At 35.6% G+C, this 26260-nt stretch overlaps 1 protein-coding gene across 1 annotated transcript in view; it reads right to left on the bottom strand.

The window, feature by feature from the left end:
* Positions 1–26260, bottom strand: part of KIF18A (kinesin family member 18A) — an 86873-nt gene that overhangs the window by 53440 nt on the left and 7173 nt on the right. The window contains exons 2-10 of the mRNA XM_047776100.1: positions 23959–24329; positions 20607–20764; positions 16068–16172; positions 15260–15370; positions 13998–14195; positions 11377–11553; positions 9660–9734; positions 9344–9456; positions 4445–4607 (exon numbers count right to left, since the gene is read on the bottom strand). Of these exons, the coding sequence (XP_047632056.1) occupies positions 4445–4607; positions 9344–9456; positions 9660–9734; positions 11377–11553; positions 13998–14195; positions 15260–15370; positions 16068–16172; positions 20607–20764; positions 23959–24307 (1449 nt within the window). The 5' untranslated portion in view covers positions 24308–24329. The remainder of the gene's footprint in view (positions 1–4444; positions 4608–9343; positions 9457–9659; positions 9735–11376; positions 11554–13997; positions 14196–15259; positions 15371–16067; positions 16173–20606; positions 20765–23958; positions 24330–26260) is intronic.

The raw sequence follows: 26260 nt of genomic DNA, 5'->3' as shown, positions 1-26260 counted from the left end.
GTAATCAATCAACGATATTTTCTTTGGGAAAAGGAGTGAGTAGGAATTGGCAGGACGTGTTGAATACAGTTATATAGTTCCCATACACTTTGACCTACTAATGTGCTGTGCTCTAGTCAAAGTGATGTCCTATTTAGAATATACTATTATTCCTTTTTATTTTTTTTCCCACTGATATTTTCATGCAAGGCCTAGGATAAATCTCTTCTCTCCACCAAGAAGCATTTCTTCACAACAAGCAGAAGCCACTGTTTTCTCCTTTGAATAGTTATAGCACCTAAAAAACTTATAGTACAGTAGAATGATTAAAAGTGCAGACTCTGAGGACAAAGAGTTGGAGTTTATATTGGTTCAGCCACATTAATTAGGTATATAACTTTAAGAGAGTTTACTTGAATTCTCAGTGCCTCTGTTGCTTACAAATGGTGATAATATAGGATCTACCTCCGAGACTTGTTATAAACACTAAATGAATTAATCCATGCAAAGGACTTTGAAAAGTATCTGGCACATAGTTAATGCTTAGTATTAGCCGTTTTCCTTATTGAACTACTACTTATATGACAACCCTATACTGCTGTCATTTTGATATCATTTTATTGCTCCAACTAGCTTACAAATAAATGAAGTACATTTAATGTCTCATACTTTTTTTTTTACCTCTAGCATGACTAGCACAATGCTTTGCATATAAACAAAAGTGTTCAAAACAACCTGTTGTTAAAAGTTAAGATATTAAGTCAGTATCAGCTTTCCAAGACTGAATTTCTTGTCTTTTTTGAGAAATAAATTAGGTAGTTGTACCTTCAGATAACTAAGATTTATTTAATGGGTACCTACACAAAATTGAAAATAATTATTATCTCCCATTGAAAATTACTCTATAACATTATTAAATGCAAATAATTGCAAAAATATACACAACTCTCAGAATATGAAATACAGCAGTATTTAAGAATTCCATTTATGGAGTTCCCGTCATGGCTCATGGGACACGAATCTGACCAGTACCAAGATGAAGGTTGATCCCTGGCTTTGCTTACTGGGTTAAGGATCCGGTGTTGCCGTGAGCCTGTGGTATAGATCGCAGACATGGCTGGAATGTGGTGTTGCTATAGCTGTGGTGTAGCCAGCAGCTACAGCTCTGATTCGACCCCTGGCCTGGGAACTTTCATATGCTGTGGGTGTGGCCCTAAAAAGAAAAAAAAAAAGGAATTTCATTTATGAAACATATGAAAGGGTTTCACAACAGCAAACTGATATATTGATTCTTTGAGAGATTTTCCCATGTTGAAGTCATGAAGTTTATCAAAACTACTGGCAACAGTTTTGTAGTTTAAGAAAGTTAAAGTACAACTATAGCAACAAATCTCAAAGATATAAATTCTGTTTCTTCTACCTTAAAAGGATGGGAGGAACATTTTGAATGCATTTGAAAAACAAAATTAAAAAGAAATTTTCAGGAGTTCCCGTTGTGGCTCAGTGGTTAACAAATCGGACTAGGAACCATGAGGTTGCGGGTTTGATCTCTGCCCTTGCTCAGTGGGTTAAGGATCCGGCGTTGCCGTGAGCTGTGGTGTAGATTGCAGACGCAGCTCAGATCCTGAGTTGCTGTGGCTCTGGCGTAGGCCGGTGGGTACAGCTCCGATTCGACCCCTAGCCTGAGAACCTCCACATGCCGCGGGAGCGGCCCAAGAAATGGCAAAAAGTCAAAAAAAAAAAAAAAGAAAAAAGAAATTTTTAGTATGCAAACATTAATAACTATCTATAGCCCTATGTTGTAGGGTAGTAGATTGCTACAGTTTGTTTACTTGTTTTCCAAAAGTGAAACTCTGTACCATTTGACTAAAGCTTCCTGGTTTTGCTTTCCCCAGAGGCCCTGGCAACTACCTTTTGATTCTACTTTTAAGATCGACTATCTTAGTATTAGATTTTTAATGTAAATTTTCCTCCTTCTGAGCCTGGCATATTTCACTTAGCAAAATGTCCTTCGGGTTCATCTATATGGCAGGACTTTCTTCTTTTTTTAAAAACTGAAAGATAGTCTACTGCTGTGTATTACAAATTGAGAGGAGGGTCATGTTATTAAGATACTGCAACTAATAATAAAGAAGGTGGGAGGAAATTCTGGAGGTGATGTACAGACTTATGGCATAGATTGTGGTGATGGTTGCACTTGTGTATATTATCTCCAAACCCATCATGTTGTCTACGTTAAATATGGATTTTTTTCTTGTATGTCAATCATACATCTCAATAAAGTGGTTCAAAATAAATGTATGTTCAGTAAATGAAGTACTAATTTTGATAATATAGTTTAAAAGCTACTGATAAACTCATATCCATGATATAACTATTAATACTTCTGATTAACTTCTTAGCATATCATACATTTCCCATTTCAGGGGCTGAAAATAACCCAAAATACTAGTTTTTAAAAATCATTATAAAATTTGATGGTGTTTAGACATTAAAAAATATATAAATATTTTATATATTATTGTTACTCCTGGGAAGGTGGGAAAAGAAGACTCACTTGGGATGGAAGTCTTAGAGGACTGGGAAGTTAGAAAGGTTTTATAAGTAATATATGAATGTATCTCTTATATTACCTATGTGATTAAGTTATATAAAATATATAAGAATACAATAAACCTTATCATCAATGAACACCAAAACTGGGGGGAATCCAGTATTTTCAAATGTTTATTTTTCTGACCTTTAGTGATCTGGAATTACAAACCTTTAAGTACACATTCTTTTATCTTGCTTAGAACTCATGTTTCTTGAATTTAGTTCTTACTGACATCTTATTAGTCCTAGAAAATTCTAAGCCTTAAACTTTGCATATTATCCTTTTCCCATGTATATTAATATATCTCCTTTTCTTCAGAATACCTATTAGATGAATGCATGATTTTCTAGTCTATCTTTCATGTAACAACATCTTGTTTATATTTGCTATTTTTTTATCCTGTATTTGATGTCATTTCTTCAGATCTCTCAGTTACTTAATTATCTCTTTAGCTATACTGAACATACATAAAAGCACAGGGATAACAGCACAGGCTCTGGAATTAGCGTGCATAAATTCAAGTCACAGCTCTAACTCTGTGACCTGTACGACCTTGGATAATATGACTTTTCCGTGCCTTGGTTTCCTCATTTTAAGTACAATAATAGTACATATCTCAAAGGGTTTTCTCAGAGTTAAATGAGTTAATGTATGTGAAGTCATTAAAACACTGTCTAGTATTATAACTATAAGGTGAAATTTTAAATTTCAGTAAATAAATCTTAAATTTCTAGAAGTTTCATTTGTTTTTTCATTTATGTGTTCTTTTTAATGATTTTTATTTTTTCCATTATAGTTGGTTTACAGTGTTTGGTCAATATGTGTTCTTACCTTTGACTCCTTTATTGTTAATTTCTTCTCTGATAACAATTCATTTTTATAGTTTTGATCGGATTGCTGTAGTATCTAGAGTTTTAAGGGTTCTGTCATATTTTCTAAGTCTGCCTTTTGTGGAGATTGTTTTATCACTTTTTTTTTTGGTAATTTTGGACAGTGAATTCTCATTTCTGGTTTGAACTGAGAATCTGTTTCCCTGGGCTGATTCTGCATTGCTTTTGCCCAATTCCCTGTAGATTATCACTGTCTGATACCATTTTCTATGTTAACTTCTCACTTTAGGGATTTGCTAAACAAAACACATTGGTTGGTGAAAATTCAAACCTCAAATTCTGTGAAAAGTGTATTTGTAACAAGTCTTCAAATGAGACTTTTTTTCCTTACCCTCAGCTTGGTTCCTTGTCTTCCTGTGATGGTTGGTGTACTTCCAATAAGAAGAGAGAAGGCTTCTGGGATTCCCGGCTTTATGTAGGGACTGCTATTTCTAATTCTGTCTCCCTTGGGTCTCTTACCTAAGTAGTAGCGTGTATATATATATCGAAGCAGGGAGTGAAAGTGGTCTGTGTGTGCAGAGGGAAAGTGCAGTGCGTTGCCACATTAAATAATAAAACTGATTGAAAGTTGATCTCTCTCAACTATGCAATGGAAATTATAACAACGTCAGTGACAAAATACTCTTCTCTAGGAAAAAAAAAAATGTGTAAACTACTGCCTACATCTGGAGTAGACTGCTCTCACTGCCCCACCTTGGTACCCAACTCTGAGTATGTTAAATTCCTGTTAAGCATTCCATCAACCTCACAGAAGGAACAGTTGTGACTGAAATTTTAGGTTGTTTCTGACACCTAGGAATTTAATTTTTTTTTTTGTATGTTTAACTATACAATTAAAACAATCTTTTTCACATTTCCTTCAATATTTCAGCTATTTGTATAGAATGGGTGATTACATAACACTGCCAATCAAATTTCTAGAATTGTAAGTTGCCATGTTTTACATTCTCTGAAATTTATTGATAAAGTTGTTAAATACCTTTTCCACTTTATCTTCAGAACACATCATTTCTATTTGCTTATGGCACTGTTGTTGATAGAATGATTTAAGTTCATTTTCCTTAAGTAACATTTCTAACTTCAGATATTCTTGCCTGATTTCTTCTCGATTCTGGAACAAGCAGTTAAGAATTTCTTGAAATCTACCAAAAATAAAACACAGAGAATCTCACCATTTGGTGACAGGTTATGTTTAATTACAGAAATGAATAAACAAGAGAATATACACCACTCACTGAATTACACTCAATGATAAACAGTAAATAAATTTTAATGACTGGTTCCTATTAAATTACAAAAATGTTTAGAAAGAATTTTGACTTTATTTTTACAACACTGGGTTTCTTTCTCTCTCTCCTTTAGGGAACATCATGTTATTAAGAAATATAGGTATTATAAGGCCTCTGGTATTAGTTATACACTGCATTTTATTGATGTAACCCAGCTGCTTACCAAAAATAAAATATTTGGTGTATAAGAAAAGGATGATAATCTGGATATCTCAATTCATAAGGCCCCAGAAGTGACACTGTATTGAGTATTTTTTGGGTATTAACTTGCAGTGAAAAATAAGCAGTGGGTGGCATAATCATACGGTGCCTCTATGACCCTGTAAGGAAAGTGAGACAGCCAGCTTTTAGCTTCAGAACGTGTTACAGTGAAAACACGCTATATGGTTAAGTAACCCCTACAGCCTGGCTAAGAGTAAGCTGACACTGTCAGGGCCCAAAACATCCAAGTTTACCATGTGGTAAATCTAGGACAGCCATTTCGGTCATTCCTCCAAAGGGCAATACAGATATAAAGAATCAGAGTTGAAGAGTGTGACTCACCTCCAAGTGTATAGACTTCAAGCTGAATCACCTCTATCAAGGCCCTAAAAGGAACCTATGATCCTGCATCCTCCAGGGTTAGCGGAACATTGGTCACAGCAATATTTTAATTTTATAAAAATATATTTATACTTTAAGTCACAGATCAGGTCTGAGCTACTCTAGCAGTATAGAAAATTACATATACGCAAAACTAAGAAAAATTAACTGTGAAGCTTTTATTTTTTATTTAATTTTTTTTTGTCTTTTTAGGGTTGCACCAGCAGCACATAGAAGTTCCCAGGCTAGGATCGAATCAGAGCTGTAGCTGCCAACCTATGCCATAGCAACGCCAGATCCTAGCCGCACCTGTGACCTATGTCATAGCTTGAGGCAACACCAGATCCATTAACTCACTAAGGCCAGGGATCCGACCTACATCCTCATGGGTACTAGTTGGGTTCTTAACCCACTGAGCCACAACAGGAACTCATAACTGTGAAGTTTTTAAAATAAAACAATAACAAAGTATACACATTTAAAAATAAATGTTCTTTGGTCAGAATTTTAGATATTATTTGTAAGGATCCGTGGTAAAAACACTGACAATTTACGTCAGTAGTTCTTAATGAAATTCTATTGGGAATGAATATAAACCACAATACATCGACTTTACCGCAGTTTTATCAAAACTGATAAATATTTCATAGGAAGTATGTACGGACATTGCAATTTTATTGTATTATATTACAACAACGCTAATGCCAGTAAATGATTTGATAAGTTATCTTTAGGTTACACCCAAAGATAATTTCTTAGCTTTTCTATAACACTTCATCCAAGGACATAGTTAAATATTTGTCACTTTTGAAATTTTATGGTCGAGACTTATTTTAGTTGGTGATGTTTAGTGACTAGGATGGAAAGAAGGGAACTGGTATCAAAATTTCTAGAGAGCTCGATAAAATACAAAACAAAACAAAAAAAAGCTATCCTTTTAAAATGAAGAGTTCTCTGGTAGCTCAGCAGGTTAAGAATCTGGCATTGTCACTGCTGTGGCATGGGTTCAATCCTTGGCCCGGGAACTTTTGCATGCGGCAGGCGCCACCCACCAACACCTTACCCCTCCCAAAGAGTCCGAAGAGACTGACTAGTAATAACTATTTTCAAGTCATTTAAAACACTCAAGTAGCTAGAAAACAAAAATCTTTCCCAATCAATTTTAGGTGATACTCTATGAATTCTAGATAATTTTCGTGGTATAGTCACAAGTGATGTTTTATAATTACTCTGTATAATGAACAATTATACTTTCTTCTTATGACTTTTTTTTTTTTTTACTATTTTTCCGAGTAGCTTTAACAGAGAGAAAATACTGCATAGTCTTCCCTTTACCTCTTTAAACTTCATATACTTCTTTCAGGAGACAGATGCTTTGAGAAAAAAGTGACAAAGGCTTTGGGCTATATAGTTATATTATTACCTTCTTTATAAGTACAAGTAAATTATTTAACCTACTGAGTGAATTAAAACTCAAATTTCTTTACTGTTGTTTAAGTCATTCTGAAATATGAAAAATACCCAAATAAGTGTTTATTTCATAGCTCAGGCCATCTCTCTTTTGAATAATTTTACCAAAAAGAAAGAGTCAATGATTTAAAGCCATCAACTCCAGAAAAGTCTACTAATTCCTAAGGTTTTAATTGGTAACTAGATCTGGTTAAGCAGCACTGAGCAATTCTGTGCAAGCAATGACTCCAAATTTGGGTAGTTAGTGACTGCTTTAATATTCAAGAAACTCATATCCACACAGAGAGATAGCTGCATGAGGACCAACCCCACATTTGACTAACAAAATAAAATAATACAACTAATAATATATCGGAGTTAAAATCTTTGTCAAGACTAAATGCTTAACAAGGAATCACTTTTACTTGTTATTTTTTATACTGTAAAATTGATGAGATCATAACAAAAAACACCATAAGACTAATAAAATATAACAACTTTATCTTGCCCATGGGTTTTTAGATGGATTAACATAAAATAATTTAAACATTTTAGAAAATCTCCAGTATAAATAGCTTTTGTACTATAACAACAAATAGGTCAACTTTACACTATATGAAACATTGACTCATTGTCATTGATAGAAATAAATGTCTAATTACTTCTTATGTTATTTGAAAATAGAATAGTATGGGAGCAAAAAGATTAAGATTTTGAAGAGATGATACATAGTTCTTGTTCTTATCTGTAAGTGAGAAAATAATTCTCCACTTCAAATCTCAGACCTGTGTAATAATCAGATGAAACTGAGGGCCTAAAAATCATCAAGAACTATAGTCAGGTACAAAAATAAAGTGTTATTTTACTAGAAGTCACCTTAGCATCTGTGCTCAACTGAAACTGAAAAAATTATTTTTTTCAAATCAAGGATATTTTATGTAAACTTCATTATACAAATCCGGCATAAAAAGACATTGTACTTGAAACTAGGTTCAAAGTCACTGTCTTTCTTATGTACACTAAGACACCTTCTACAAACTCTAGAGTTTTAAAACAGTGTGAATAATCAGTGGTCTAAGTTGTGGTTAGTTTCTCATACTAATGACAATAGAAAATCAGCTTTAGAGAATGTTAAATAAGTTTAACTTTACTCAACTTCAGAGTTGAACAGCTTCCTTTACTACAGGGCCTCTCAGAACTTTAATATGCTGATATACTTTGGAAATCTCTTAGATTCGTTAAGGAATAATTTCCAAACTTGTTTGATCCAAGAATTCCTTACTGTCTTCTAAACTTGGAACTACTCAAGATCCATAGAATTTGAACCACTGTCCCAACAGGACAGCCTGGAAACTCTCTTAGTTGCTTAGGAAAAAAGTACCTATGAGTACTGTGTTATAGCTTTCTTCTTTTTACATTTACCTACTAAGAAACTAGAGGGAACCTATCATATTTCTGTATCAATTTATATCACTGACAGAAGTCCCTTCACATAATTAACTACTCAAACTTAATAAGTGTATTATTAAAGCTATGTAAAGTCAAGAAAGGGTAAATATGATTTACATGAACCATATAAATAGTGATAATGCCTGATGTGATTGCTTGAATATTTGTGTCCCTCCAAATTCCTATATTGAAACCTAACACCCAAGGTGATAGTATTAGGAAGTGAGGCCTTTGGGAGGTGATCAGGTCATGAGGGTGGAGACCCCATGGATGGGATTAGCACCCTTATAAAAGAGCATCCAGAAAGATCTCCCTCTCTTTTGGCTATGTAAGGATCAAGAAGTCTACAACTTGGAAGAAGTTCCTCACCCAACCTTGCTGAAACCCTTTCCTCAGACTTCTAGTTTCCGGAAGTGTAAGAAATAATTTTTTGTTTGTTTATAAATTATCCAGAAATGGTATTTGTTATATCATCTGGAAGGGACTAAGATACTACAGAAGAAAAATATGAAAACTACTAAAAACTAATTTCATGAGTGACATAATTGGTTTTACTGTCTTTATCTTATGGAGATAAGACCTATAAGACCATATCTTATACCTAGGTCCTGGTTCTCATTATCTTTATAATCACAATTAAAATTACCTGATTGCCAAAGTGTACAATTATAAGACTAGTCAGTGACTTCCTGAATTTAGTTGAGAATATATAAAGACATACAACAACAGCTGATGGTAACATAAAATATCTGACTAAATTTTAGGGAGTTCCCTTTGTGGCTCAATGGTTAATGAACCTGAGTAGGATCCATGAGGATGAGGGTTCAATCCCTGGCCTTGCTCAGTGGGTTAAGGATATGGTGTTGCCATGAGCTGTGGTGTAGGTTGCAGATGTGGCTTGGATCTGGTGTTGCTGTGGTTGTGGTATGGGTCTGCGGCTGTAGCTCTGATCTTACCCCCCGCCCGGGAACTTCCATATGCCACACGTTTGTCCTAAAAAGCAAAAAAAAAAAAATCTAAACAAAAAAACCAACAACCAAAAACTGACTAAATTTTAAATATGTGACTTTAATAAAATCCTCAAACTGAGACCTTAAAGTTATTTTTACCTTTCAATTTCTTTTTCCTGAGGATTTGGAATCATTAACTTTGCTTTGTTATTTTCATCCATAAAGGCTTTCTGTTCTTCATAGGCCCTTAGTTTTTCTTTTAACATTAAAATCTAGCAGAGAGAAACAGTAGATAAAATACAAATTATTTGTCTCCATTATTCATAGACATAGAAAAATTTTATCTGTGAAAAATAACTAAGTGAAATTTCATTGTAATAGGAAAGCACATTAAAGTTTTAGACAATAAAGACTGTAGCATCCCATAAATGAGGAACTGAAGGAGATCAGCAACAATGTAAAGAGCAGACATTACCTCTTTTTTCTGTTCATTGCATATCTTTACGTACTGAGTTATATGATTATCGAGGTTAAGAACATTGCTCTTCAACTGTTAAAAAAAAGAAATTATGATTGTGTGTACATATATATAGATAGATAAAAATCACATAATTATAGACATGAACCAAATGGCACCACATCCTCACTAATTCAGTTTCATGAATACAGAATTTGTGACAATTATGATCATGTGACAATAATGATAAATTATGTTCATGTTTAAAGTCTATGACAAGAGGATATGCTGAGCACATTAATAATTAATTTATAAAAGAAACTGCCTTACTATCTGAGAAAAGGTCCTTTAAAGAACTTACAGGAGTTCCCGTCGTGGCTTAGTGGTTAACGAATCTGACTAGGAACCAGGAGGTTGCGGGTTCGATCCCTGGCCTTGCTCAGGGTGTTTAAGGATTTGGTGTTGCCGTGAGCTGTGGTGTAGGTTGCAGATGCAGCTCGGATCCTGCGTTGCTGTGACTGTGGTGTAGGCCGGCAGCTACAGCTCCAGTTAGACCCCTAGTCTGGGAACCTCCACATGCCGTGGGTGCGGCCCTGAAAAAGACAAACAAACAAACAAAAAAGAACTTACAGAGCATTCAGTCACATTATAATAAAATTATTTTTCTTTTCCTTTTCCTTCCAAGAAATAGAAATAATTTAAATTTTTACCCATTTTTAAGTTCAAGTAGTTTTTATTGAGTTTTTAATACATTTTCTTCTTTTTATAAAAGTATGGGACCCTTAGCAGCTGTGGAATAGTGGAAAGAACATTAAGCATGTAATCCAAATACTTTATTTTGAGGCCCTGACCATTTCTCACTTAACTTAGAGTTTAACACTTAAAACTCTCAATATGTGATTTCTCAACCGGAGAGTTAAAAATGCCTTCCTCATGGGTTGGTGTAAGGATTGCATGAAAAAAGTGTGTGAAAAATCTTTGTATACCCAATACATTACAACCTTTCCCAATTTATAATATAAACATTTCTCTGAGGAAGACAATAAACCACTCATCTTTATGCAATGGGACAGCAAAGGGGTAAGCGGGAAAGAAGTCCTCATACCATCATCTCTAGGTCCATTCTAACCCTGAGATCCTGATATATTTTATATATACATCATGTTTGACTTAATTTTTTAAAATTAACCCAAATTATTGGCAAAAATACTGACCTAATCAATCATTACTATATTGCTGGAGCTATACAGATTGGTTACATCAATATCATGAATGTGAAACAAATTATTTTCAAAAGGCTATGCACTTTATAAACTGAGGCAGATATATCTACTTACAGATGAAGTAACTCAGTCTTGGAGAGGTTAATTAACATGTCTATGGTTTCACATACAAAATGTTGGTGCTGGGCTACAGCAGAGCATCAGCCTTGGCTGAAAAAAATGTGCTAAGGCCTTGAAAAATTACTAACATGCCACAATGTGTAAAAGGTTAGAAAAAAAGGCACTAAAGCATCCTAGCTCCCAAAAGACTAAATGATAGCATCTATTGTGTATATAATCAGGATGCTTAATCTTTTAGTGTCTTAGGTAATGCTCAATCGGGTTAGTAAAGACATTTCTAATCTTGATTCTTAACTCACTGGTAGAAATTCAACTCTAATTAATATTTTGCTATAATTACAAAAAGGAAAAAAATGCACCCAGTTAAAGAAAGGTAGAGTAAACACACTTACAGAAGATTTAATGTCCTTTGCACGGTTAGCATACTTAAGAGTGTTATATGTGTCATCGTAGAACAGAGAGGATGGACTAACAGCAGCTATCATTATAGTTTGACAGTTTCCTCCAAGAGAATCCTTTAACAAGCGAGTAAGCTTACTATTTCTGTAAGGAATATGCTGATTCTTTCTCTAAAAGAACAAAAAAAGAATTCTTATGTCATTTTTCACATTCAAATGCAAACCTGCTACCATCTCACTGTAAGAATTTAAGCACTACCCAACTTTGTCCAGACTTATTAGACATAATTGGTGACCAAAATGATGATAATGAATCTTATGGGATTATTCAGTGAATATACAAAACAAATATCCAAGTGAAAGATTATTATCTCCATTTGATTAATATGAACTTCAATCATAAAATATCAATGTTTCATTAGTTGTGATAAGTATACCACATTAATGTGAAATGTTAACAACAGAGGAAACTGAGTGTGGAGTACATTTAGCAAAATTTTTCTGTATTATCTTGGTAACTTGTCCCTATCTAAAATTATTCAAAAATAAAATGTCTATTAGAAAAATAATGCCATTCACTTTTTAAAGTGAAATTAAAATACAAAAGTAATATATACCCCATAGAAATATACAAGACGGAAATGATAAAAATCCTGTGTGGCATACTTTTCTCCTTAAATAACCACCTAACATGTATACAAAATAAATTATAGTTATAATCTTACAGGTAGTTTTTCTCAAAGCACAGTTCTGAGAGAATTTAATTTGTCTAGGTTTCCTTTTACTTTAAAGATACAGTTTTGATATTAAAGTAACAAATTTTCCAAACTCTACCACTTCTATATAAAAACAGAGCAGTATTACATTAAGCTAAACACAACCTTATGCTAGCCAATGTAAATCTTTAAGATTACAGAAGAGAAAAATGAAGCTAAGCAAAAAGTGACATGATTTGCCTCAGGTCACATGGCTGGTAATACACAGTCTAGACACAGTCTAGCCCTAGGTCTCTCAACTACCAGTAGTACTATGCCTCCCAAACAGTGTTATGGGTAAACTATTAGGAATGGCTGAAGTTTAGGAAATCTGTCTCTACGCCATGCTGTCTGTTTACATGTTTCAGATTTTAACTTAGAATACAAAATACATTTTGCTTTTGTAATCTTCATGTGATTTCAGTAATTTCCCTTTTAAGAAAGACTTTCCAAAAAATTTTAACATACTTCATACTAAACCCAAATGCAGCATTTTAAAGAATTTAACAGTAATTTTCCTAAAGTTTTTGAATCTGGTTTGAACATAAATTAAATGATCATATTTTAATTTTTAAAAAAGGAAGTCATTTTTACAAACACAGGAGTTTTCAAATATGCTATATTATAGTAAGCAAACTGGCATATAGTAGAAGTAAATTTTTTTTTTTGCTTTTTAGGGCCACACCCTCGGCATCTGGAGGGTCCCAGGCTACGGGTCCAGTCAGAGCTATGGCTGCTGGCCTATGCCATAGCCATACCAACGCAGGATCTGAGCTGCGTCTGTGACCTACACCACAGCTCACAGCAACGCCAGATCCTTAACCTACTGAGCGAGGCTAGGGATCAAACCCACAACCTCATGGTTCCTAGTTGGATTTGTTTCTGCCATGCCAGAAGTAAAATATTTTTAAATGCCCCAAAGGCATCTAGCAAACATTATCTTATTATGTGATTTAATCACATCTTATATCTTAAACTTGTCTTCCTAAGAAAAATCAACACTCTTTAATATTTAACTTAATTTTATAATATGTATATAAAATACTAACCAGACCAGAATTAAATTTTTCTAAAATGTGTTTTTTGTTTTCATACCAATTCAATTATCATGTTTGCTATGTAGTGATCATTAAATGGTCATTTAAAAAATCAAATTCAAAATAAAAGGTGAGAAAGTACCATAAAATATTAACAATATGGTATTCAATACTTTTCATTCAATAAATTCTGATCATAAAACTAGAAGTTAAAATAAAACAAACATAAAAACCCCATAGCTTTATTTATATGATAGGCTCTCTGAGGTCAATGCTCTGTATATAAACATTATTGCTATATTCTTAAAATCTGATTTGTAAGAGACCTTTAAAAAAAAAAATTCTAGGAGTTCCCATCATGGCACAGTGGTTAATGAACCCAACTAGTATCCATGAGGATGCAGGTTCAATCCCTGGCCTTTCTCAGTGGGTTAAGGATCCGGCATTGCAGTGAGCTATGGTATAGGTCGCAGATGCTGCTTGGATCCAGAGGCCCTAAAAAAGACAAAAGAAAAAAAAATTCTATGGCTGCACCCATGGCATATGGAGGTTCCTGGGCCAGGGACTGAATCCAAGCCCCAGCTGTGACTTACACTGCAGCTGTGGCACCATCAGATCTTTTAACCCACTGTGGTGGGCTGGGGATTGAACCCATGTCTCAGCAGTTACCCAAGCTGACGCACTCATTCTTAACCCACTGTGTCACAGCAGGAACTCTTGTAAAAGACATTTAAAACAAAATTATCTTACATAATATCTGTCTAGGAATTATACGTATTTCAATATTTCAAAATATTTAAACAAATAAACATATATTACCTACCTTTGTATCTGCTAAGGCATTGATAACATTCCCAAGAGCTAAAAGTGATCGATTAATATTCGTGCCTTCTATAAACCGGGTCCCTTTAGCACTAGTAGAACTGGCTCTCTCAGACCCTGCTAGATCAATGAGCGACATCTTGGCAATTCGGACATTTTGATTGATACTTGCTGTTTTATCTTGTTGTCTCAAATAAATCTTTTCGAAATTATAGAAGATTAGGGAAAATAAGGATTAGATTTCACAAAATTAAAAGGGAAACATACACTTTATTTTTTAAAAAGCAGGAAATCAATTATTTTCATTTAAAGACAAACTGAACAAGGTATAACCTGACTGGCTAATATCTATCTAAGAGTACCAGAAGTAATTACCAAAGTTGAGAAAAATTTGAAAATGAAAAGGCTTCCTGTAGGTGTATAAGAGGGCGAATAACTCCTGGCTCTGGTCAAAATGACGGCCACTTACATTCTAGTAACCCTTATACTGTAGGGTCTACGACATTTTGGGGAAATCTCTGTGTTCCAGATAAGCATTTTTCTCAAAATTACTGATAAATAGTCAGTGGTAAGAATAGAAAAGATTAATAAAATTCTGTGGGACTGATTAATAAAATTTTATGGGAAAATTTTCTGAATGACTTGATTGCCTCAGATTTCAACTCCTTAAACTATAACAATTTCTTGCTATGAGTTTCACATAGCATAATCCAGAATAAAGCTGTATTATCAATTGTATTTCAACAGAACCAAGAACTATAAATAATAACTACTAACCTATGCTTTAGCCTTTTCTAGAACTGTATTCCTAAAAAGCACTTTATCACTGAATCACATATTTCCTTAAGGAATCTAACTATTTACATGGTCACCATGGTGAAATTTCTTTAAAAAGTGCATCAGTATCCCCCCCCACCTCAATTTACTGTCTATAAATCTAGATCTATAAAGAGAAAGTTTGTTCTGAATATAAGATTATCTTTTGGAAAGATACTTTAAAAAATAGAAAAGAAAACCTCTAACAATCACTTTACTATCTTTTACTTTCACAATGGCAAAATTTTACATTTCTGACTTACAAAAATCTCATTTCTAAATATTCTTGATACAATGTTCTCAAAGCTGCAAAGTAAAGGAAGTGCTGAGAAGTAAAGTTGACAGATAAAGAGATTTTGTTTTGTATTTGTGAAAATTATTATCCGAACATATGGCTTCATTTATTTTAAATTCAATTTTAAGAGTGATAGTCTAGTGACCTGTTACCTGGAAAACGGCATGAGAACGAGAAGATGTAGCATTCATATCAGTGGGATGCTGTGTCCTGTTTCTGTTTCCATTATCTAACAACTGCAAAATTTCCTCTGAGGATTTAGGCTAAAGAAGTTTTAAAGTAAAAGAAAAATAAATAAATGAGCCATTGATCTTTAAATTTTTAAATAAATTACCAACAAATAAGAAGCCTTTTAAGGATAAAAAAAAGGGTAAGAAAATACTTTTTTTTTTGGTCTTTTTTGTTGTTGTTGCTATTTCTTGGGCCGCTCCCGCGGCATATGGAGGTTCCCAGGCTAGGGGTTGAATTGGAGCTGTAGCCACCGGCCTACGCCAGAGCCACAGCAACGCGGGATCCGAGCCGCATCTGCAACCTACACCACAGCTCACGGCAACGCCGGATCGTTAACCCACCGAGCAAGGGCAGGGACCAAACCCGCAACCTCATGGTTCCTAGTCGGATTCGTTAACCACTGCGCCACGACGGGAACTCCAGAAAATACTTCTTATAATTAAATTCCATTAAGTATTGACTGTGTATCATTTGCTTAGTACTTTGGTGCTATATGAAAAACAAAAGATTAATCTTTCTGAGGAGATAAAATGTAAATATATTAAATAGAATAATATACTATATTAAGTGTTCAAGTGGATTTTAAAAAGAAAAGCCCATTCAACTATTTCAAAGGAAAATAAGACTGAAGATATGCCCTGATTATTTTAATTCTGCGCTTATTTTAAAATATCTAAATGGCTAAATAACTCGCTATCTGAACAGCAAAAAAGAAGTTTATAAACATACCTGATGTAAAGTCAACCCTTGAACGACTACCCCTTTTTGGGCATCTTCCCGGACAGCAAGTGGCCCTGAATTTACTAAGAGGTCACGAATCTGTTCATTATAGACCTTGAAATAAAAAGAACTGATGTTGAAACAACAGTGATAGGCACACACACACATGCACACGTTGCTGATTAAAGGTTATATCAGAATTTTATCTCAAAGAGAAGCAGCAGCTCATTTCCATTCATCTCATCTCTTCTATCATACATTTCCATTACTTTCCTAACATTTGAGAAAACAGAAGAATTTGATTAACTACATATGAACTTAAATTTAAGAGGTGGAATCATTAATACTCTCCTCTCATAATTCCCAATTTGATGAGTACAAAGAAACAGAAATAGGAGTTCCCGTCGTGGCGCAGTGGTTAACGAATCCGACTAGGAACCATGAGGTTGCGGGTTTGGTCCCTGCCCTTGCTCGGTGGGTTAACGATCCGGCGTTGCCGTGAGCTGTGGTGCAGGTTGCAGACGCGGCTCGGATCCCGCGTTGCTGTGGCTCTGGCGTAGGCCAGTGGCTACAGCTCCGATTCGACCCCTAGCCTGGGAACCTCCATATGCTGCGGGAGCGGCCCAAAGAAATAGCAAAAAGACAAAAAAAAAAAAAAAAAAAAAGAAACAGAAATAAAATAGCTGGAACTGCCTTCTCTTATTTCCTAGAAATATATGGGACACATGGTCTTGGGAAACTCTAATGGATCTGAAAAGTAAGTTATACAGAAGTAGCATGGCTTTTACTGGAGAAGACATTTATTTTTTCATGATGACCGAAGAGTCCAAATTTGTAAAATTTTAGAGCTTAAAAGTTAAAGAAAACACATACTCAAAAGCAGATGTTAGGAGCTCCCATCATGGCACAGTGGAAATGAATCCAACTAGGAACCATGAAATCTGAGGGTTCGATTCCTGGCCTCATTCAGTAGGTTAAGGATGTGGCATTGCTGTGAGCTTGTGAGCTGTGGTGTAAGCTGGCAGCTGTAGCTCCAATTGGACCCCTAGCCTGGGAACCTCCATATGCTGCGGGTGTGGTCCTAAAATGCAAAATAAATAAATAAATAAATAAAGAGTAGATGTTATTTATTTCACTTACCCTTTAATCACACTAAGTTAAACATGTAATTCTTAATGATAATTCCATAATGGGACACCTTGTCCACATGCGAATGATGAGGGAACTAAGGCCCTAAGAATTAAGTCATCTGTCCAAGATCACAGTCACAAAGTTAATAGCAGAGCAGGGTCAGAGTCCAATATCCTCACTCTATTGCACAGCATTGACAGCACATCTGCATTTTATTAAAAAAACTTTTTGTTTAGTCTTTTTAGGGCTGCACCCTCGGCATCTGGAAGTTCCCAGGCTAGGGGTCAAATCAGTGTTGCAGCTGCCAATCCAAGCCAGATCGGCATAGCCACAGCAATGCCAGATCCGAGCTTCACCTGCAACCCATACCATAACTCACAGCAATGCCAGATCCTTAACCCACTGAGTGAGGCCAGGGATTTGAACCTGCATCATCATGGATACAAGTAGGATTCATTTCTACTGAGCCACAATGAAAACTCCCACATCTACATTTTAAATCTTTGATAATTTTTTTCTAGTAATTTCTGTAAATAATGTACAGAAATAGTACAATTGACCTGATTTTATGCTTTTACCAAAGTTTTTTACTGGACAACAAAATGACAATTACACCTATTTGATAATACTTAAAAAAAAACACATATAGGAGTTCCTGTCATGGGGCAGCAGAAATGAATCCTAGAAACCGTAAGGTTGTGGATTTGATCCCTGGCCTCGCTCAGTGGGTTAAGGATCCAGCATTGCCGTAAGCTGTGGTGTAGGTCGCAGACATGGCTTGGATCTGGCGTTGCTGTGGCTCTGATGTAGTCCAGAAGAAACAGCTCTGATTAGACCCCTAGCCTGAAAACCTCCATATGCCACAGTGCTGCCCTAAACAAACAAACAAACAAACAAAAAAACCACGTAAAATTAAGTCTCTAAGAATTATTTTCTGTAAGTCACATCCATTTTCTATAAGTAGCCCAAAGTGATAATTCATTCCTGGTAAAATTTTCTACAATGAATGATAGCTATTTCGAAATATAAGAACATCTTAAAAGTAGTCAAATGATAATATAAAGAGAGAATTTTTTGGTTCTTATTCATCTGATAAGCAGCAATTACTTTTTAAATGATTCTCTTTAGCCACTTCAATCATACAAAATACATAAAAGTCACTCTCAAGTGGAGAATCACCTGGGAATTTTTTTTTTTTTTTTTTGGCTGCCCTGCAGCACATGGATCAGATCTGAGCCACAGGTGTGACCTACACTGTAGCTGCGACAACACTGGGTGTTTAACACACTGTGCCAGTCGTCTGGGATTTGACCTGCATCCTGTCCCAGGGCTTCAGAGATGCTAAGGATCCCATCACACCACAGAGGGAACTCCCCTGGGAGCTTTTAAAAAACACAGATGCCTCAGCCACAATCCAGACCTATTAAGTTAAAATATCCAGGGGGCGAGGCCTTGGCATGTCTATTTTTAAAAAGCTCTACAGCCAATTCTGGTGCATAGCCTGAGTGGAAACCATTAGATTAGACTCTGCCTACCATTAATAAAATGAAAGCAGATTAAAAGAAGGAAAAAACAATTGAAAATATTATAAAAATAACCAAACTTTAAAGTTCTCCCAGTTATAAAAGGATTTAAGGAAGAAATAATGCATACTGCTATGCTCTCTTCCTAATTAATTTCAGAAAAATTCTTTTCAATACTTAACTATAGAAAATGAATTTCAATTCTCTTATATCACCAAGTTCTATAGACTGACAAGAAAATTTTTAGCAACATAATCTTAATCAGTTTTTGAAATGTGAAAACACTCTCAGCAGATATCAATAAGACTGTTGACAACTAGAAATTTACTCTCTGACACTGCAAATGAATAGGCAATACAATCAGGGATTTATGTTTCTGCACTGGTTTCTGAAACACTATCTGAATACAAAGTTAGAGTGATACTTAGTTTTGATTTATTTAATATCAATGATTAAGAGGGTAGAAGCCCTCAAAGAAAGATGGGATATGCCAAAGGATACAAGAGATGGCATGAAGGAGTCTCATCTGGCCAACATGGCACAATCTGAACATATCAATAAATACATAGAAAAAGGGATTACAGGCTACGGAATAATGTTAGGAATCCATAAGTCTACATTGATAACAGTAAAGGAAATAGAAAGCTCTTCCTTATAGTAGAAAGCCAACAATAAATGCAGAGGAAATAATGGAATTCAAAAATCACTATAATCTGCCATTAGAGTAGTAACTGCTTCTGGCACGAATCATCCATGAATGCTAAAATTAACAGATTAAAGTTTGAGGAGTAAGAGGATATTTACATTGTTTCCCTACAACTTACTTATCAATTATAAGGGTTAAAGTAGTACGTTTACAGTGGAAAACCTCATAGACATCAGCAGAAGGAAACTGATCAAAGTTAACATAGCCATTAATGGGACTAACTAATTATATAAGCCTCTTAATATGATATTATATCAGAAGAGCTCATCATCACATCTGTGGTATTCCTGCCAGTGTAGAACCTTAATGCAATCATGACAAATCTAAACTAAGGGTTTTATGACAGCAACATAAAATACAATGAAGAAAAAAAATCCAGATTAAGGGAACTAAGAGATGAATTGCAAATGAGTGAAAGCATTTCCTTAGAATTTTTAGTAAAGGGCATTATTTAGAATAATTAACAAAATCTCATTAAGGTCTCTAGATTAGATAGTAGTGTATCATTGTTAGTTTCCCAACTTTGATTAACTATTCAGTGGTTATTTAAGAAATTTCTGGTTTTGGAGTTCCCGTCGTGGCTCAGTGGTTAACGAACCCAACTAGCAACCATGAGGACACAGGTTCAATCCCTGGCCTCGCTCAGTGGGTTGAGGATCTGGCGTTATAGTGAGCTGCGGTGTAGGTCACAGACACAGCTCAGATCCCGTGTTGCTGTCGCTGTGGTGTAGGCCGGTGGCTATAGCACCAATTCCACCCCTAGCCTGGGAACCTCCATATGCCGCAGGTGCAGCTCTAAAAAGACAAAAAAAAAGGAAAATAAATTTCTGGTTTTTACAAGTCTGTTAACTTAAACAGTTCAGAAAAAAAATTCATACACACACATACAGAGAGAAAGCAAAAGTAGTACAGTGTTAGTATATGAGGAATCTAGGTGAAGGGTATCTGGAAGTTCTTTGCATTAATCTTGCTACTTTGTGTAAGTTAGAAGTCATGGAAAAATAAAATATTCAACAGAAAAAGAGTAAGATGCATAACAAATACTTAAGATCAGGGATTTTAATCATTTTTATATATTCAATGAGAAAATTTCTGCATGATAGAATAATTTGAACGCACAATGGAACTTCTTCAAAAAAGTTTTCTCCATGCTACTGATTAATCTAAAAAGTGATATTGCCAACTTACCTCCAGATAAGAGACTGCAGTACTACATACTTTCTCTTCTTTAATTTCATCCATGGATTTGTAAAGGTCTAACATTGTTAGATACATCACTCCAGGTTCAGCAGCTGATCCTAGCATAGTGTGGGTCTTCCCAGCTCCAGTGGCACCATATGCAAGTACTGAGTTTTTATGAAAAGGGATCAAAGCTCATTGTTATGACATATAACATTACTATATCTACTGCCTAGTGAAGAGTTACATCTGGATATCCTGAACAGTAACTTTAAATCCAACAGATCTAAAATTAATTTAGAGTCTTTTCCTTAAAACCAGGCTCTTTTAGCACAAATATTCTCTTATATTCCCTATTGCTGAATGGTACTGTCATCCACCCTTCCGACCCCGCAACCTACTCTTTCTTTTACCTTACAAATTTTGATCAATTATCAGTCTTCCTACCTATTAGTTTCAATCTTCTTTACTCTATCCCTTAGAATTTGTAGTTGCTTTTTTTTCTAGAAAATGAAATATGAATATGTTAAACCTTAATTGTTCCACAATCCTACATGACAGAGCTTGAATTCTTCATCTACAAATATTATGAAGCACTCTAGGAGAGGACACCTGGATATCTCTCTAGTCTGCTTCTTCCCTGCTGTGATCTAGGGATGCTAGATTATCTGAAGTTCTCTGCATGTGCTGCTCCTTTCTGACTCTATTGCCTTTGCTCTGGAGATTCCCCCTACTTAACCCAGCTAGAAAACTTTTTTCTGCACTAAATGTTCAATACAAATGTTTCTGGTGCCTTCCCTGACCATCTTAGACGGAAATATCTACTTCCCTGTTTGAGCATCCAATGTATGCTTCACATCTTTTCACTCTAGCATGTATCACACCGTATTTTTAACTGTGAGTTCCACCAAACCCATGTATCCTTTGCAGCTAGCAAGTCACCTGGCACAAAGCAAGTACTCAATACAAGTCTGCTAAAACAATAAATTCGGGATGGAGGCCATTTATAAAATGCCTTTAAAAATTTTTGTTTTAGACAAATTACTTTGTTTTCAAGACTCTATCCAGTTCAACATAAAAATGGTAATGTTTCTTCACATGCAAAAACAAAAACAAACCCACTCTGAATTACAAACAGCAAATAACCAATATAATATTCACGTAGGGTAATAAGTCTTTAAATCTCTCTGCTAAGTTGGTTAACAAACTACAAAAATACTTTTCAGTGGAATGAATTAAACTTATGCATATTTCATTTTTTTCTCTTTTATGTAAGCCAGTAGTACATCAAGAAGTCTTAAGATAGTTGGATAAGAATATGAAGTAATGGGAGTTCCAGTCATGTCTCAGTGGTTAATGAACATGACTAGTATCCATTAGGATGTGGGTTCAATCCCTGGCCTCACTCATTGGGTTAAGGATCCTGCGTTGCCATGAGCGGTGGTATAGGTGGCAGACATAGCTTGGATCTGGCATTCCTGTGGCTGTGGTATAGGCCAGCAGCTGTAGCTCTGATTCAGCCTCTAGCCTGGGAAGCTCCAAATGCCATGGTTGCGGCCCTAAAAAGACAAAAAAGAAAAAAAAAAAGGAAAGTATTGGGTTCCCATTGTGGCTCAGGTTAAGAACCTGACTAGTATCCATGAGGACGTGGGTTCGATCCCTGCCCCTGCTCAGTGGGTTAAGGATCTGGTATTGCTGCAAGCTGCAGCAGTATAAGTTGCAGATGAGGCTTGGATTCGGTGTTACTGTGGCTATAGTGCAGGCCAGCAGCTGCAGCTCTGATTCGACCCCTAGCCCAGGAACTTTCATATGCTGCAGGTGTGACCCTAAAAAAAAAAAAAAAAGAAAAAAGGGGGAAAAAAAGAATATGAAGTAAAACCAAGAAGAAACCAAAGATTCAGTATTACTTTGGTAGAGATTTTTTCATTTAGCTTCTAGGAAAATTTTTTAAATCTCAAGAGCCAACATGGAGTTTCATGAATGAGGAAAAGAATATCTGAGAATGAGAATGAGAATCAAAGCAGATCTAATCAATAAACCACATTCCATTCTTGTTTGACCTAGAGGGTAAGCCTTCTATAATAAAGTCAATGAGTTAGTGAAAGACAGTGAAACACGTTACAGTTTGGGGATATCTTAAAGAAAATGCTGTAATTTGTGGTAATTAAAAAATAAGATATTAATATTGGTGTGAAGTACCTAGTAAGGATTCAATTAACTGACCTTTTGGAGCTCTCTCTTTCTAGGAAATCAACACAGCCGTTTTGAAAGGCAAATTATTATAGGTCTATCCAGAAAATTAGAGATGCTTTTGGGGCTGAAGATATGCTAAAACAGCACATGATACTCAATTAAAATGGGTTTTTAACATTTTTATTTCAAGGTACTATAAAGAAAAAAATGATGCTATCAAGAAATTGCTAAGTGTTCAGAAATGTCCCATTATTCCTTAGGGATAGATAGCTGCATAGGTAAGCATTGGGAATATTTTTATGAATACAAAATGTGAGAAATCTGACATCAATTACAAGAAGCACATGGTTTTAAAATATAAGAAATTGAGGAGTTCTTGCCGTGGCACAGTAGGTTAAGAATCTGACTGCAGAGGATCAGGTCACTGGGGAGGAACGGGTTCAATCCCAGCCTGGTGCAATGGGTTAAAGGATCTGGTGGTGTTGCAGGTTTGGTATAGGTCTGTGGCTCAGATTTAATCCCTGGCCTGGGAACTTCTATATGCCATGGGTGTGGCCATTAAAAACAAAAACGAAAAACAAACAAATAAAAACAAAAAGAACATAAGCAGGAGTTCCTGTCATGGCGCAGTGGTTAACGAATCCGACTAGGAACCATGAGGTTGCGGGTTTGGTCCCTGCCCTTGCTCAGTGGGTTAAGGATCCGGCGTTGCCGTGAGCTGTGGTGTAGGTTGCAGACGCGGCTCGGATCCCGAGTTGCTGTGGCTCTGGCATAGGCTGGTGGCTACAGCTCCAATTCAACCCCTAGCCTGGGAACCTCCATATGCCGCGGGAGCGGCCCAAGAAATAGCAACAACAACAACAACAACAAAGACAAAGAGACAAAAAAAAAAAAAAAAAACCACAAACAAACATAAGCAAGTGACAGGATGAACGTCTATAGAAACCAAAGCAAGATCCAGGAAAGGGAAGTTTTACAAATGATATGTTATATATGAAGATTAGATTTCAAAGAAAATCTACATTTATAATGAAAGTCTACTGAACTTATGAATTTTTAGCAAACAAGCACCTTAAAATGTATTATACATAGAAGAGTCAAGTAGATGTCTCTCCAAATGTAAAACTGAAATCAGATGGAAACATTAAATTCCAACTGAAACAATTACCTGTGCAATTATATCCATTCAGAAAACTACGAATAATTGGCTTAGTAGTGTGTTCGAAAACTTCTAATTGAGTTGAAGTTTCATTAAAAACAGCATCAAACACAAATTTAATATCCTTATTTTGTCTCTTTGTAATATCTCGATTTATAGTTTTCTTTCCATGGAAAAAACTGATTTCTTCTTGCTTGGGATCAAAAACTAGAATATGCTTATCCACAACATGGACCACTTTATGGAATCCAGCCTCTTTTTCTTTCATGTTTTCAGGACGCACACGAACAACTACTTTCATATGGTGACATAGGTCTTCCTCAGTGACAGACTTTGTTGATGATCTTGATTCCTCCATTTATGTGTGCCTGAACAGTTCTCTGAAATTAAAAAGTATTAATATTAATTTTCCTTATATGCAAAATGACCAGCATGTAGCATTCATTAAAAAAAGAAAGTGGTTAACTCTGTTCTACTCATCTGGTAAATGTTTCTGTGGAGGAAAAAAAAATATACGTGTGTGTGTGTGTATTTCACTCCTTGGTTCGAAACCTTCCAATGGTTCTTTATCTTATTCAGAACTGAAGTTCTTTTAATGGCCTACATTTTTATCTTACATCTTATTGCATTCTCCTTTGCTCACTGCATTCCAGCTAACACACCAAGTGTCCCAATTATGATCTTTCCACTAGCCATTCGTTCCATTTTAAGGTGCTTTCCTCAGTATCTACATGACTAACTCCCTCATCGCTTTCAAGTCCTTGTTCAAATGCTGCTCTTCTGCCTGCCCTTATTAAAACTGGCAACCCAATTCTTAATCACCCTTATACTGCTCTATTTTTTCCCCCAATACTTACCACCTCTTAATAGAATATATATATTTTTATACCTTGTTTGTTGTTTATTTTCTCTCTTCAGGTTAAACTATAAGGGCAAGGTTTTGTTTTGGCCACACCCAGGGCATATGGGTATAAAATTTTATACCTTGTTTGTTGTTTATTTTCTCTCTTCTAGTTAAACTTTAAGGGCAAGGTTTTGTTTTGGCCACGGCACCTGGATTCCTTGGCCAGGGATCCAGTTTGAGCCACATCTGAGACCCATGCCACTACTGTGGCAATGTAGGTTCCTTAACCACTGCACCGGGCCAGGCTTTGAACTGGCAAGTAAGGGCATGTATTTTTTATTTAAATCTGTTTTGCTTATTAATATGTTCCAAGCCTAAAGCAATGCCTGGCACATGGTAGACATTATAAATACTTGATAGATAAATAAGTGAATACTAAAAGGTGTTTTTCACCCTCCACCTTGGTCTTAACTTTTAGGTTCTAGATTATTTTCTTGATATTTGACGTTTCCAAATTGTTGATCTTTATTAGTTTATCTTTACTTTTGTTTTTATGCGAAGTAGTCATATAGTAAGACCATAATTTTTGAACCTGATATTGCTGATGTACCTTAAACTTGCAATATTATAGAGTAGAGACTAGAATCTATATTCAGAGATTACGATCTCCCAATACACAGTGGGGGAATATACCATCTCTGGTCAACTTTATACCTGTGATAGTTAACTGATTCATCCCTGGAACTATTTTTAACCTTACAGGTCTCTGAGATATATAACATGGCATTAAGATTTAGGGGAACACAAGCCTGATTGTGTCAATTTTCACTGCCAGGGGACTTGCAGCAGAAACAAATCCAACTAGTATCGATGAGGATGCAGGTTCTATCCTTGGCCTTGCTCAGTATGTCGGGGATCCAGTGTTGCTGTGAGCTGTGGCATAGGTCACAGAGATGGCTCAGATCCGGAGTTACTGCGGCTGTGGTATAGGCCAGCAGCTATGCTTTGATTTGACCCCTAGCCTGGGAAATTCCATGTGCCGTGGGTGCAGGCCTAAAAAACAAAAAACAAAACAAGACAAAACAAAACCAAAAAAAGTTTGTACGCCAAACCCTTCATTACCTTATTTCTGATTCTGAGAGATCATTTCCTGTCCATTCTCATGACCCAAACTAAAAGTATACCAGAGTCCTTGTGAGAATCAAAGCTAGGTTTTAGAGTAGCCTAGGTGTGATTACATGTGGTTAGGCTATAAAGTTTGAGTTAAAATGGAAGCCAAGGTTCTGACTAATATTTCAGAGACTTATCAAGTTTCTGTGCTTTTTTTATATGGTGATATAATGTGATCATTTTCCTTGGTGAAATACTTTAGGAAAGAAAGCCACCAAAGTAGTGTAGACAAGAGAAGATGCTGCCAAATTAGAACAGGGTGTTGGTCAGAGTCTGGATATATCCTAAAGGTAAAGA

This window comes from Phacochoerus africanus, chromosome 4, assembly GCF_016906955.1.
Source record: "Phacochoerus africanus isolate WHEZ1 chromosome 4, ROS_Pafr_v1, whole genome shotgun sequence".
Lineage (NCBI taxonomy): Eukaryota > Metazoa > Chordata > Mammalia > Artiodactyla > Suidae > Phacochoerus > Phacochoerus africanus.
The sequence above is the reverse complement of the archived record's forward strand: the minus strand, read 5'-3'. Positions and strand labels throughout refer to the sequence as shown.